The sequence below is a fragment of the Dipodomys ordii genome, unplaced genomic scaffold (genome assembly GCF_000151885.1).
Source record: "Dipodomys ordii isolate 6190 unplaced genomic scaffold, Dord_2.0 Scaffold16, whole genome shotgun sequence".
In the NCBI taxonomy this organism is placed as follows: domain Eukaryota; kingdom Metazoa; phylum Chordata; class Mammalia; order Rodentia; family Heteromyidae; genus Dipodomys; species Dipodomys ordii.
The window spans coordinates 4,360,945-4,374,783 of NW_012267232.1; the positions used below are offsets into that span (position 1 = coordinate 4,360,945).

Here is a 13,839-nt window from a genome sequence, read left to right on the forward strand (position 1 = left end):
ACACCATCCCAGGGGAGAGAGGACACATGCATACTTACATAGTAAACACATAAACAAAAGGTAAACTTCAAAAGCAAAGTGTATTTTGCACCATGTCATACTCTTATATTGACTATTTCACAGTTTTGCTATACCAGAGAATACCTATTACCAGGTTAATACCATCTCTGAGATGGGGTTGCTGCTAAGCTGGAAAAGAGAAGAGATGGCAGGCTGGAATGCCATAGCTCTCCTGCTCAGAGTCCAGGTGTTGTGGGGAACAAATGTCCCACAGCTGTTCTCTCACCAAAGGTGAGAGAGAGCTCCTGCCGGAAGCTGGACTGGGGCCGCCTCTTCCGTCACAGCCACGTTCCTCCATGGTTCTCTTCCTGGGTGTAGTGTTGTCCACCTTGTAAACTTTTCAGTGTACCAGTAAAGTGCTTGACTGTGCTCCATTTGAGCTACATCCTGCTTCTGATTTGAAGGCACAGATCGCTGGAGCCATAGTGGTATTGGCATGTGTCTGTAGAGGGCCTCAAAGGTAGGTATTGAGCCATTGTCACGCTCTACCCGACCCTGAGTCCTTGGAGGGCCTCCCGCTGGGCTAAGTGCTATTCCACAGGTAAACTTAGTCAACACAATTCTCTTGTAAGTCACAAGTCCTGTTCTCCCAACATGCCCAACAATCAATCTATCAATATGATAAAAGTCTATGAGGTGGGGGTTCCAATAATTGGAAGTACTTTTGGGGTCCACTCCCAAATATTGATTCCTATTGATACCTCTGCTTCAGTACACCAGAGGCTGGACTTCAAAGGATAATCACTTCTTTTCTTTCCTGAGTTGTGGACTTCAGTGATATCTCAACCCTTCTGTACTTTTAGATACACAAAAATAAATCTCACAAGGCAGCACCCCAGGCAGTTGCTGGGGACACTGTCTGGGTCCTCATTTTACTTCTCTGGGAATTATCTAGGCTAGACTTAGGCCAATTGGTAATGAATATAACAGGGACAATTAGGATATACAAAGGTCTGATTTTACTGGAAATAAATAGGGTAAGATATTATTATGCATTTTAAAGATTACCATGCCATTATTGTAAACAGCGGTATTTCTGCTAAGTTTAAATAAAACCTTGTAGGCCTCAAGGCCACTCTGAAAAGTGGGGGACACTAAAGTTGGGGAAATTCATAGCATTCCTGTGAGACTTAAGCTTATTTGCCACAAAGGCATTTTTAGTTATTGTCAATTCCACAAACAAAAAAAAATGCACTAAAATGGTTCGGAAATACAGCGTGACAACACATGGTTAAGATATATTAAACACTTTTGAAAATACATTTGGATGCTCTTGTTATGGGAGATAACTTTTAAGAACTTTTTCATTTTTAAAATGCTTGTTTGTTTTCCTGAAAATGGAATATATCCTTCAGCTTCCCAGAGAAAGTAAAACTCTGTCACAAATTGGATTCTGTTTGGGAGGAGTGGCTGTACCAGTTTCTATACATAAGAGGCCTTATGAAAATCTTGCGGAAGAACATACGGAATACTGGAGTTCTAAAGATGATGAAGATCCAAGGATCCACGATTGAAATCACAGACAGAAACCTCAAGGCTAGAAGATCATCCAGCTCTTCTGGGGCTTGGCTGAGAGCATTAAATGCTCTGTAGTAAGCGTGATACTGTTTGGAAGAAAAATATGATAGAGAGTTGGGTACTGGAAGGTGGATGGCTGAGCGAATTTGCTTACTTTCCCTACCTTTCTGTGAAAACACAGCAGCTTAGCTTGAAAACACTCATGTTTGGTAGACAGACCAGCAGCGAAGCTCACTGCTGCACCTGAGTGAGGAGCCAGCATGGGAGAGACACTGATGGTGTGCATGACTCCCTCATGGCTGTCCCAGCTGAGGGACAGTTTCCAAGTGACTGGAAGCTCATGAAAGCCTATTGGAGCCTTCACAGACTGGGCTACCATGGCCACATGCATCGGGCAGTACCTCAGTTCTCTGTCTCCCCCTGTATCCTCACACCTAGACAACTTTATTTTCCTTTCCTTCCCTTCTTTGACCTGCTTCCTTCTCTCATCAGTTTGCTTAGAAGTAAGCCACACCTGTGAAATGTCACCTGTATGGAACCACCGATGAAACAGAAGCTTTGAATGGAATAGAAGAGACAGAAATAAGACAATAGGAAGACACGAAAGAAAGGAACCGATCATCTCACATTAATGGCTCTGTTTAGTCTGGGCATAGGTCTGTATAATTGCATGATTGGCATCCATTTTCTAAAGCCTATTTAACTGTGTCCAGCCTCCTCTTTTTGCCCTGATCTCCCTTGAAGCCTGTCGAGTTTTCTCAGTGCCCTGCAAAGCTCTTCAAATCATGATTTCCTGCTATTCAGCTCCCACTCAGTGTAGACCAGTACCATCACCTCCTCCCACTCTGTCTGTGCTGGCTTCCTTGTCTTTTTGCCATTGCCCTGTGCGTACCTGCTGAGGGTCGAAATCCATGATGGGACAAATGCACCCCCATGGAACAGAAGCCACACAAAGCTGGTACTCATGGGAGGGTGTGCCCATTCAGGACAATCACACACATGTCCCAAAGAGAATGCGTTTTCCCACGGTCACCTCCCTACTTCTAGCTGCCTTTTCTGTGCAGCTAGCGGCCACTCCAGTGTACTGTATTTAAGAGGATGGGCCCAGCTATTATTTCTACTTACACATTCATTTCCTCCATTATTACCTTAAAATGGCAAAGGCGATAACAATGGCTATTACCACGTGCAGACTACCATCCCAGACACTATTCTAAACCTTTAGAAATGAGCTTTATCCCTACAAAAATCATAGGAAGTAAATACATTATTCCCCATGGAAATACAGGCAGACAGTGCCACCCTTCAAGGTCTACCTCAAATACGAATCATTTCAGGAGGTCTGTTCAAGTGGTGTCTAAGCGAGTTCCACCTTAGGTCTGAGGGTGTGAATTAGGAGTCCCTGCTTGATGGTGCCATAGAAAAGTTACAGTTTCTTCACCTTCACAATGAGGGTCACTGTACAATTTTCAGGATTCTCGTGATGTTTGAGGGAAATGGTGCAGGTCAATCTTGAGCACAGGCTCTAGCATGCCATGAGAACTCAGTCATTAGCTAGTGCTATTCTATCATCAGCGTGGAGTGACTGCTTTCCTCTGCTAAACCCATCGATGACCCTAATCACCTTCCTTTTAAACTTGCAGTGGTTTTCCCATTTTGTATGTCTACAATGAATTGCAGAGAGTCTTGAGCGGGCTAGGTATTGCATATGTGCAGAACAGTTGGTCTGTGGTGGCAGGAGACCCCGTGTTAAAGTCTTTTCATGTTTGTCTGTTTCAGTGCTGGTACTGGAACTTGAACTCAGTTCCTGGGCATTGTCCTTGATCTTTTTTTTTTCAGGCTAGTCTCTACTACTTGAGCCACAGCTCCACTTCTGGTTTTTGTTTGTGGTTAATTAGAAATAAGAGTGTTAATTTTACTGCCCAGTCTGGCTTTAAGACTTTATCCTCATATCACAGCCTCCCGAGTAGCTGGGATGACAGGCGTGATCCACCAATGCCTGACTTCTTAAGATTTTTTTAATAAGTTTTTTATTGTGAAAATACTGTACAGAGAGATTACAATTACTTAAGTTGGTTTTAAGAATAAATATTTAGTGGCTCAGTGGTAGAGTGCTTGCATTGCCTGCATGAGGCCCTGGGTTCGATTCCTTAGCACCACATAAGCAGAAAAAGCCAGAAGTAGCACTGTGGTTCAAGTGGTAGAGCGTTAGCCTTGAGCTGAAGAGCTAAGGGACAGCGCCCAGACCCAGAGTTCAGCCCCACGACTGACAAAAAAAGAATAAATATTTAATGTGAGTTTGTTTTACATGTGCCACATACATCTCAATGTCGAGAATAGCAAAATATAATTTTAACTATGTGAGAATGTTTGATGGTTTGGAAGCCTGGTAATGGGATCTGAATGATGCCTAATGATATAATTAAAACAAGCCATTTTATTTCTATGGGGTATTTTTTGAGGGTCAGGGCCAGAGTTTGAACTAGGGCCATTGAACTTATTGGCTTACTTCTCTACTGGTGCTTTCCATGTCTCTAGCCCAGTTTTTTGCTGGTTATTCTGAGATGGAGTCTTGTGGGCTTTCTACCAGGGGTGGCTTTGAACTTTATTCCTTCAAATATGAATTTCCTGAGTCACTAGGATTATAAGGATGAGCCATCAGCACCCTGCTTCTATGCTGTATCTATGTATTCCAGTTCTATAGATTTCCTGTTCTTTTTTGTTCGTTTGTGGTACTGAGGATTGATCTCAGCGCCTCACACATGCTAGGGAAGAAATGATCTGCCACTGAGTTGTACCTTTAGTTCAGTTATCTATGTTTTCAAGTCACTAGATTTGTTATTAGGAGTGCATCCTTCATTTTCAAAGCGGCTCAATTTACATAATGTATGAGAAGAGTGCCCTCTGATGGTTCTAGGGGTCCCTGGGACAATGCTGCTATTGGCAGCTAGGTGGCGACTTGAGTACATCCCTGCTCAGATCTTTCTCCTCCTGATGCCTTCTTTCTAGCTCATCACTGTAACACTCCCATTTTACCCTCTGCTCCAGCTCTTCAGATTCATTTTAGACCATTTCCACTGGGCCCATTGTTTTCCTACTATGCCTTAGAGGTCTGTAACACCTCCTTCAGAAAGAGCATCCCAGCCATTCTTCCAGCAGGCCAGATGGGCATACCCAGCTGAACTGTTTCCACTGACTCCCCTGACTCCATGGGTCCTGACAGACACAAGCACACAGCTTGTGTTTGCCTGAGGACCCCACCTCATCTCCACACACACTCTGCCATCCATCTCTGCTCCTCACCAACCCCCAGGAACTGCCCTTCTAAGACAAAAAGGATCTCGATGAACATATTCTACACATATTACAGGATGCATGGAAGAGTCCTCTGAAGTTCATTCATTCTATATTTCTATAGCAAACTGGAAAAACTGAAGACAACCTATGTTAATATTTTATTCTAATTCTACATAATTGTGAAGTTCCGTTTTTAAAAACCATGCTTGAGCAGGGCTGGGGAGATAGCTCAGTGATAGAGAATTGCCTAGCTCGTGACTGGGAGGGAGAGGGGGAAGGAGAGAAAGAAGAGGGGAAGAAAAGGGATGGAAGGAAGGAAAGGAAAGGGAAGGAAAGACAGGAGAAGGAGGAGAGAAAAAAGAGAAGAAAGGGAGAGGGACAGAGGGAGAAAGAAGGAAGGAAGGTATGGGAGGGGGAGAGGAGAAAAAGGAAAGAAGGAAGGAAAGGAGGGAAGGAAAGGGAGGAGAGAAAGGAAGGGGAAGAAGGAAGGAAGGATAAAAGAAGGAAAGATGAAGGAGGGAAGAATGAAGGGAGGAATGATAGGGAGAAAGAAAAGAAAAAGAGAAGGAAGGAAAAAGGGCAAGAAAAGAAAGCAGATAGGTTTTTAAACATTGCTTCTACAATTGTTCCCCTCCAGATGTAGCCTTATTTGATCACACATAACGATTCAAGTCCATGCCTGACACTAAAACCATCTCTTTTCTAGCGATGACAGCTTCTATGAACAATGCTATCTGCATTGGACATATTTGAGATGTTACATGGTTTTTAGAAAATAATTTCCAAGTCCATTTTAAATGTTCGCAATACTCTATGAATTATTCAGATCTCCTTAGAGGTTCCTTTCGCTGTTTTATTCTTTTTGCATTCCTTTTGTGAACACATTCGCTGCTGAACACATTAGCTATCTGTGCATTCAGCTGCTGCCTGCTTTATGGACTCATGGGTGGTGAGTGGAGATCCGGATGCAGGACAGTGGTCTGGAAATGCTTTATACAAAAAGTCAGAGAGTAAATAGTAGAGGTTTCGTGGGCCAAGAGGCAAAAATCATGAATATTTGGTAGGCACAAGTCTAACAAGAGAAATATTTCTGAAATATTTTTCCTTTTCATTTTGACAGTAGAAGGATTTGAATTCAGGGTCTTCTACTTGGTAGGGAGGTACTCTACCACTTGGGCCACACTCCCAGCAATGTTTGCCTTAGTTATTTTTGAGATATGGTAGGAGGGTATTACTCCCCCCCCCCCAGTAATCTTCCTACCTATCCCTTCCTCCTAGCTGTGATTACAGGTGTACACCACCATTGCCCAGCTTCTTAGTTAAGCTTGAAGTCTCACTATGCTTTGCTGGGATTTGAACTTCAATCCTCCCAGTCTTCACTTCCTGAGTAGCTTGGATTATATGCATGCATCACCATGCTCAGCCTTTATTTCCACAAACAGAAAAGGCCAGAAGTGGTGCTGTGGCTCAAATGGTAGAGGGCTAGCCTTGAGTGAAAACAAGCTTAGGGACAGTCCCCAGGCCCTACGTTCAAGAAAAAAAAAAAAGTTTGGTGTTGAATCTGAGCATACCAAAATGCCTTGTCTACTTAAATAGATGTAAATTTCTTTCTTTTTTTTTAGAGGGGGGAGGGCTGTTTCTGATCTAATAATTGTGTGATGTTTGGACCTCCCACCTCTCCACATTTTAAGGCCTTATTTCAAGAAAACCCACTTTACATCTCCCCCTTCATCTACATTGGAAGTTACATCTGATTTCCTTACACTTTGATAAGAACATGAACTTTATACTTGTCCCAGGAGTCTAGAGATTTCCAGGACTTTGAAGTGGCCTTGCACTGTCCTTTATTTAAACGTTATTCTTACTTATATTGAGCAGGTACTTTGGTAGTAGGAAGGAGAGAAGCAATCCTGATGAAAATTTCACCGAAGTCTGGGACACAGAAGTGAAACCCTTCCAAAATAACAATCCAGTCACCGCCACCATCCCTTTAGTAAACGGAAACCTCAGCGAATGGCTTTCATGCCACTTCCCTGGGCCAGACAAGAGGCCGAGGCAGTCAGGAGAGGTGGTCAGAATGACTGCTATCAGCTGACACCCGACCCACAGCAGCCTTCCAGATGGACGTACTGCCCTGCCTTACTGCCCCGTCCCTAGACTCGGTGGCCAGCCTCTCCCCAACCCTTACGCACGGGGGTTTCTAAAACCAACCCATAGGATGCTTGTAGTCGCTCAGTCCTCTGATCAGTGTCCAGATTCAGTTCTTCCTCTCCTCCCTTCCCTTGCCAATATGTTTTGGAGAAGAGTCCCAGGCCCGTTCCTGACACCACTAAAATCGCGGACAGCTCTAAGGAAATAAAGCACGACCTAGCAGTCCGGCAGTGCCATACTGCCCAGGAGGTGCGAGGATTGGGGGGCGGAAAATTGGACTCTCCAGCTCCGAAGTCAGAGGAGGAGATCCTGCAGAAGGGACCCCCCCACCCAGGATTTCCTTTTCCTTTTCTGACTCTCCCTCTTCTCACTCAGGAAATGGGGATCTGAAGGGAATCTGGTTGGGAGAAGAGCACCCACCAGCAACCCCTAGCCCGGGGCGCAGTTCCCGCGCGCACGCGCGCACGCGCATCCGTACCCGCTCCATCCTTCCCGCCAGCAACCTAGGCGCCGGCCCAAGCACTCACTCACAATTAAAGGCAAGGAGCACATGGTGAAGAGCACGGTCATGAGCGCCAGCAGCAGCAGGTGATCGAGCTCCTCCAGGGGGTGCGGGGACACCGTCCGGCCGCCGCCCGCGGGCTCAGCTCGATCCCGGGAGCAAGGGCGCGCAGGCCGCTGCAGACGCCGGTGCATGGTGTAGAGGTTGTGCATGGCTCCCAGATTGCACAGCACGATCGCGAGGACCAGCAGCGCCATGAGGCTGGAGTAGAGCACCGAGTAGCCCAGCACGGACAGCGAGCCCTCCTCGTGGATCATCCGGATGAAGCACCAAGTCCCCGGGCAGTATTGCACAAACTTCCCGAAGCCCGCGAAGGGAAGCGAGCAGAAGAGCAAGCAGAAGGCGCCCAGGATGGGCGCCACGAGCACGCCCCGGCGCGGGGTGATGTGCCGTTGGTAGAAGAAGGGGTGTCCCAGGGAAAGCCAGCACTCCAGCGCCATGGCCAGGAGCTGCAGCGTCGAGGCGAGCCCGAAGAAGGACATGAGGAAGGCGAAGGCTTGGCACAGCCACTTGCTGGGTGTCGGTGCCAGCCGGGACAGGGTCTGGTTTTGCGCGTAGGCGGTCAGCACCACGGGGCTCAGGAGACACTTGCCCAGCAGGTCGGTGATCGTCAGGCCGCACACCAGCACGTAGAAGACCGAGCGCGGCGGGCGCGGCCGGCAGGACCCCAGCCCCGAGCGTGCCAGCAACCCCAAAGCCAGCAGGTTGCCCAGGAGCCCCGTGCTGAACAGCACCCCGCCCGCCATCGCCGAGTAGCCCTTCTCCACCCAGGTGGCGTTGTCGCAGCGGTAGGCAGGTGACTTCATGGCGGGTGGTCCGTCGGGCTGGAATGCAGGATGCAGCTAGGGCGAGGGCCACAGTGCCGGGGTGCGGAGGAAGCCCCCCATCCCCGGGGCCGCTCCTTGGGAGGAGAGGCTGAGCCTTGGAGGAAGCTCCACCGGGCACAAGAGCCGCCTCCTGTCTAAAGTTGGGTCACACCCCTGTCCGAGGGCGGGACCAGCAGCCGTGAGCGCAGCAAAGCGGGGTTCTGATGAGTGGGGTTCTGAGTAGAGAGGGACACACCTTAGTGCCTAGAATGAGGAATCAAGGAAAGCAGCCAGAGCTCACACACTCAAGATCAAAAAGGGAGGGAGGGAATCAAATGGGGAAATGAAGCAGCCAACACTAGGGAGGTGGGGGACCACAGGGTGGCTGGTGATGGTAGCCGGAACTCTGAAGATGTGGGGAGAGAAAGGCACAGAGAAGTAGCTGCCTACCGCCTAGTTTTCTAGGCCAAGGTAACCAAAACTTGCATAACACTTAATGGCTTCTCAGTATCTTCTAGATTGGGGTATTAGCAGCGATATCCATCATGTAGGTGACGACCTGGAAATGGGGGTGCCGTAGAAAGTTAAATGATCTCCCCAGGATGGCAAACGTGGTAAGAGGCAGAGGTCAACTTGGAACCTGACATACTGTTTAAAGAGTCCATCTGTTGTCCATGGCTTCTCTTCCCAAAAGGATGGCCAAATTTCAGGCCAGGTGTGTGTGTGTGTGTGTGTGTGTGTGTGTGTGTGTGTGTGTGTGTGTGTGTGTGTGTGTTCCAAACAGGAAAAGCCAAAAGGTGACTTTTGCCTCTGTCAAAAGACTTTTGACAGTGACTTTGTAGATGGGGAGGAAGAATGGCGTTAATAGCATCAGGTAGGCGTGGGTTCAGGTCCTGCCTCTGTTACTTCATTGTTTGTGTGAGCCTGAGGGACCCATCACCCTACTTGTTTAGCCCCTATGAGGCAGATATGTGCCACAATTCTCCCAAGATGTTTTAGTAGCTGATAGTAACTGCAGGCTTTAGCATGGCTTTTTGAAAACAGAAAATAGTAATCGTCTCTCTTGATAGCTTTCTCACGCCTCTGCATTGTGACTACTAGAAAAAAAAATTCTCTTCTAGCTTTGACTGGGCCACATCAAAAAGGCAATTTTTATTTTATTTTTTAATTGCACTCCATATCCTGGGGCAGATACTGGCTTTGAATGTGGAATCTGAGTGGGATGATTGGGTCTAAATTATGTAAGCAAGTCGATTATGCCTTGGCTTGAAGAGGTTCATTTTTAGGCCCCATGCCTGTTCTGGTGGATAGAGTCAGTCAGAGGACAAGACCCTGGGGCTGCAGACATGAATGCCTAAAGGCTGGCAGAGAGGCTGCCTCCAGACTGGAAATCTGAGTAAGTGAGGCAGGGCTGTGGAAAGGGAGCATGAAAGTTTGGGGGTAGGCAGTTCTGATCTCTACCACTAGCTGTGTGACCCTGGGCTTAGTCTATCTGAGTTTTTATTTTTATTTCCTCACAAATAGGATACAGGTTGCTGTGAATGGGGACAAGGTGAAGTGCTTGACAGAGTTACATGGCCACAAGAGCTGCCATTTATAGGCCCTTCTGCATGTTGGGCACTCTCCAAGCCTTCCACATACGGATCTAATAGGCCTTGAATGCAGTGAGTTCCCTTGCCTTCTCTCTCATACCCATCCCTAACCCCTATCAAATAATGATGGGTTTGGAAGAGCCCCACTTGAGCTGATGATATGGAAGGAGGGTGCCCTGTAACCAAAAGTGAGTCTTACAAAGGCTAAGGTTTCCTCTCCAGATAGAAGGCAGACAGACAGACAGACACACACACACACACACACACACACACACCACAATTTACATCAATTTTGGGGTGCTCACAGTTGCTGGAAGTCCTACTTATGCTATCCACAGAGTCCCAATAGGATGGAGTTCAGAAATTCTCCTTCTACCCCTTCTGGCTGATCCCCAGAAGCAAGTCCATTTAAAAACAAAAACAAAAACACTTCAGCTGCCTCTCTTTCCAGAGCCCTTAAATTTAAGTGACACAAAAAAAAATTTAAAGATGAGAAATGGGCCAGCTGTGGGTCCCTGACGTGGTTTCTATATGTCATGCTTCCAATTCAGGAAAACACACGTTTCCTGCTGGCCAATCTAGCTCACCCTTTTCATGGGATTTCCAGCTATCTTTTTTTTTTTTTTTTTTGCCTGCTTCTCTGGGGTTTATTCTGTCCTGTTGTCAGATTAGTTTTGGAGTCTTCTCTTCCTACTCCTAGGAAAATCACATCTAATGTTTGCTGTATAGCTAAGAAAAGTACATTTGTTCATACACCAAATATTCTTTGAGCTCTTCCTTTGTGTTGGGCACGGGAATGACGAGACTGGGTATTTTAGAAGCATACAGCAATTCAGCCAGCCTGCCATATGACTCTCATCACTTGTCACAGGTCAATGACTGCCATCACGTCACAAGCTTGTCAATTTTTTTTTTTGTCCCAGTCCTGGGCTTGAACTCAGGGCCTGGACTCTGTTCCTGAGTCTCTCTATGCCCAAGGCTCTACCACTTGAACCACAGCACCACTTCTGTTTTTATTCTGTTTATGTGGTACTGAGAAATCAAACCCAGGGCTTCATGCATGCTAGGCAAGCACTCTACCACTAGACCACATTCCCAGCCCAGCAAATTTTACATCAGTTTTTAGAGTAACCGGGCTTTCTCTTTGTTAGAGAGAGAGAGAAAGAGAGGGGGGGAGACTTTCAATGAAAATATCTAAACAGCAGTGCCAAGGTGCTTGCTGAATTATAAGACAAATCTAGAAAAATATGTGTGGCATTATATTAAAACTATTCCAAATATGATTATAAGATGACATTGTAAACATAACCTTGTACATCCATGAACAAAGCCTAAAGTTGGCATAGATCAGTGAAGCATTGACTTAGGCTAGAGAAGGGATGGTAAGACAGTTCCCCCTTGGCTTTCTGATATTTTCAAAATAGTACCTGTAATAATTTTATTTATTTATTTATTTTGGTCATTCCTGGGGCTTGAACTCTGGGCCTGGGCATATCTTTTTATTAAGGGTTTTTGAGACAGGGTTGTGCCTCATGTAGACCAAGCAGGCCTCAAACTTGAGATCCTCTTGCCTTGACCTCTGAAGGTTAGTACCACCACAGTAGACTGCAATCACTACAGTCCCACCTACAGTCCCAACACATAGGAGGCTGAGGCAGAAGAGTTGTTTAGTATAAAAGCTTGAGACCAGCATGGGCAATATAGCAAAGCCCTGCCTTTAAAAAAATATTTTAAACCAGGCACAGGGGGCTCACGCCTGTAATCTAGTTACTCAGGAGGCTGAGATCTAAGGATCACCATTCAAAGCCAGCCTGGGCAGAAAAGTCCATGAGACTTTTATCTCCAATTAACCACCAGGAAACCAGAAGTGGTGCTGTGACTCAAGTGGTAGAGTGCTCCCCTTGAGCTGAAGAGCTCAGGGATAGCACCCAGGCCCAGAGTTCAAGCCCCATGACTGACCAAAAAGGAATATTTAAAACATAAAATGAGTTTATACTTATAGCTAGGTTTTAGAAAAGTGGAGGGGAAAACAAGACTCTACTCCTAAATCTTATTTACCCTTATGTCTGTTAATTTTACCAGTTGCTGTGTTGGATGCAGGGTGTGAAAAACAGAGACTGGAGAGGAGGAAGCCTCAAAGCTTAGCATGGTCCCCAGCATGGTGTATCTTCTGCATGCTTTACCCCTTGACCTTTTGCAGGAGGGCAGGGGCACAGCAGTGTTGGTGATGGATAAAATCTTAGGAGGTATCCTGTCTGAATTCACATCTCAGCTTTGTCTTTTTGTAAGCAACCTGGAACCTTCTCAAACCTCAGTTTCCTTGCCTATGAAAAAATGATGCTGTGGGCTCAAATGGTAGAGTGCTAGCCTTGAGCAAAAGGAGCTCAGGGACAACATCCAAGCCCAGAGTCCAAGCTCCAGGATTGTTAAAGAAAAAAAAAAGGAAAGAAATTGTACTGAGCTCATAGGGAAGTTTAAAATTCCTCTGGGGAATGAGAAACATTAGTGATGGCTCAGCACCCCAAACCAATGATATCAGACTATCTGGGGAAGCTCACTGAACTTCAGTATATTTTTTGAAGTTCGCTGTGCAGTTAAGGTGAGAACCACGGAACTAGAATGTAGAACATAGGGCTAAAACAGGCTCGGGAGGCTCTATAAACTGTGCTATTACATGCTCTTATTCCTCTCCACTATGCCACAGAAATAGTCTTCGTGTGTGTGTGTGTGTGTATGTGTGTGTGTGTGTGTGTGTGAGAGAGAGAGAGAGAGAGAGAGAGAGAGAGAGTTTTGGTCTTGGGGCTAGAACTCAGGGTCTGGGTGCTGTTCCTGAGCTCTTTTGCTCAAGGCTAGTGCTCTACCACTTTGAGCCGAAGCACCACTTCTGGTTTTCTGGTAGTTAATTGGAGATAAGACTTTCCTGCTGGATTGGCTTTGAATTGTGATCCTCAGATCTCAGCTTGGATTATAGGCGTGAGTCACCAGTGCCCGGCTTTACAGAAATATTCTTTACCACTTGATTTTCAGATAAAGGAAATGAGACACAGAGTGTCTAATAAATTGTTGTGGTTCATATAATTAGTATACGTTGAGTCTTTTTTTTTTTTAATCCAGTCGTAGGGCCTGAACTCTGGGCCTGGGCGCTGTCCCTCAGCTCTTCAGCTCAAGGCTAGCGTTCTACCACTTGAGCCACAGCGCCACTTCTGGCTTTTTTCTTTTTGCTTATGTGGTGCTGAGGAATCAAACCCAGGGCCTGGAGCATGCAAGGCAAGCACTCTACCACTGAGCCACCTTCCCAGCCCCTACATTGAGTCTTGAGTAGCCTCCAGCTCTTTTGGATTCCTGGAACTTCTGTTTTGGAGAAAGAGAATCATGAAGAAGAAAGAGTATGAGAGAGAAAAGAGGGAGTCTGGGATTTCCTTCTATTCATTCATTCATTCATTTTTTCATTCATTTATTCTGAGATGTTAGGGATTGAACTCAGATCCTGGGGCTTGCTATAACCTGTGCTAACCTGAGCTATAACCTAACTTTTTTGTTTGTATTTTTGTTACTGACATTGTATCTTACTCACTTTGCCTGAGCTGGTCTCAGACAGATGGTCCTTCTGCCTCTGCCTCCTAAGTAGATGAGATTACATGTGTGCGCCACTATACTTGGCCCAAGATTCCCTTTATCTGTTCAGAAGTTGGGAGGTACAGCTACTAGAAGGGTCTGAAATGCCTTCATACCCTTTTGTTTCTGTAATTTTATAAAGCCTTGTGGCACTTCCTGCTTTTTTACCCTCTCCCCAACTCCTGGTCTAATCTGGTCTGGCAAGAATTTCCATTTTTAAGGAGATTAAATCTTCTAG

At 46.1% G+C, this 13,839-nt stretch overlaps 1 protein-coding gene across 1 annotated transcript; it reads right to left on the minus strand.

Moving 5' to 3' along the window:
* Positions 1 to 214: 214 nt before the first annotated feature.
* Ptgdr (prostaglandin D2 receptor (DP)) lies at positions 215 to 8,474 on the minus strand. Its single transcript, XM_013012267.1, has 2 exons — positions 7,558 to 8,474; positions 215 to 1,664 (listed from the first exon to the last, which is right to left on the minus strand). The coding sequence occupies exons 1-2, from the start codon at positions 8,392 to 8,394 to the stop codon at positions 1,440 to 1,442; spliced, it is 1,062 nt and encodes a 353-aa protein (XP_012867721.1). The 5' UTR covers positions 8,395 to 8,474; the 3' UTR covers positions 215 to 1,439.
* Between the last annotated feature and the right edge of the window lie 5,365 nt (positions 8,475 to 13,839).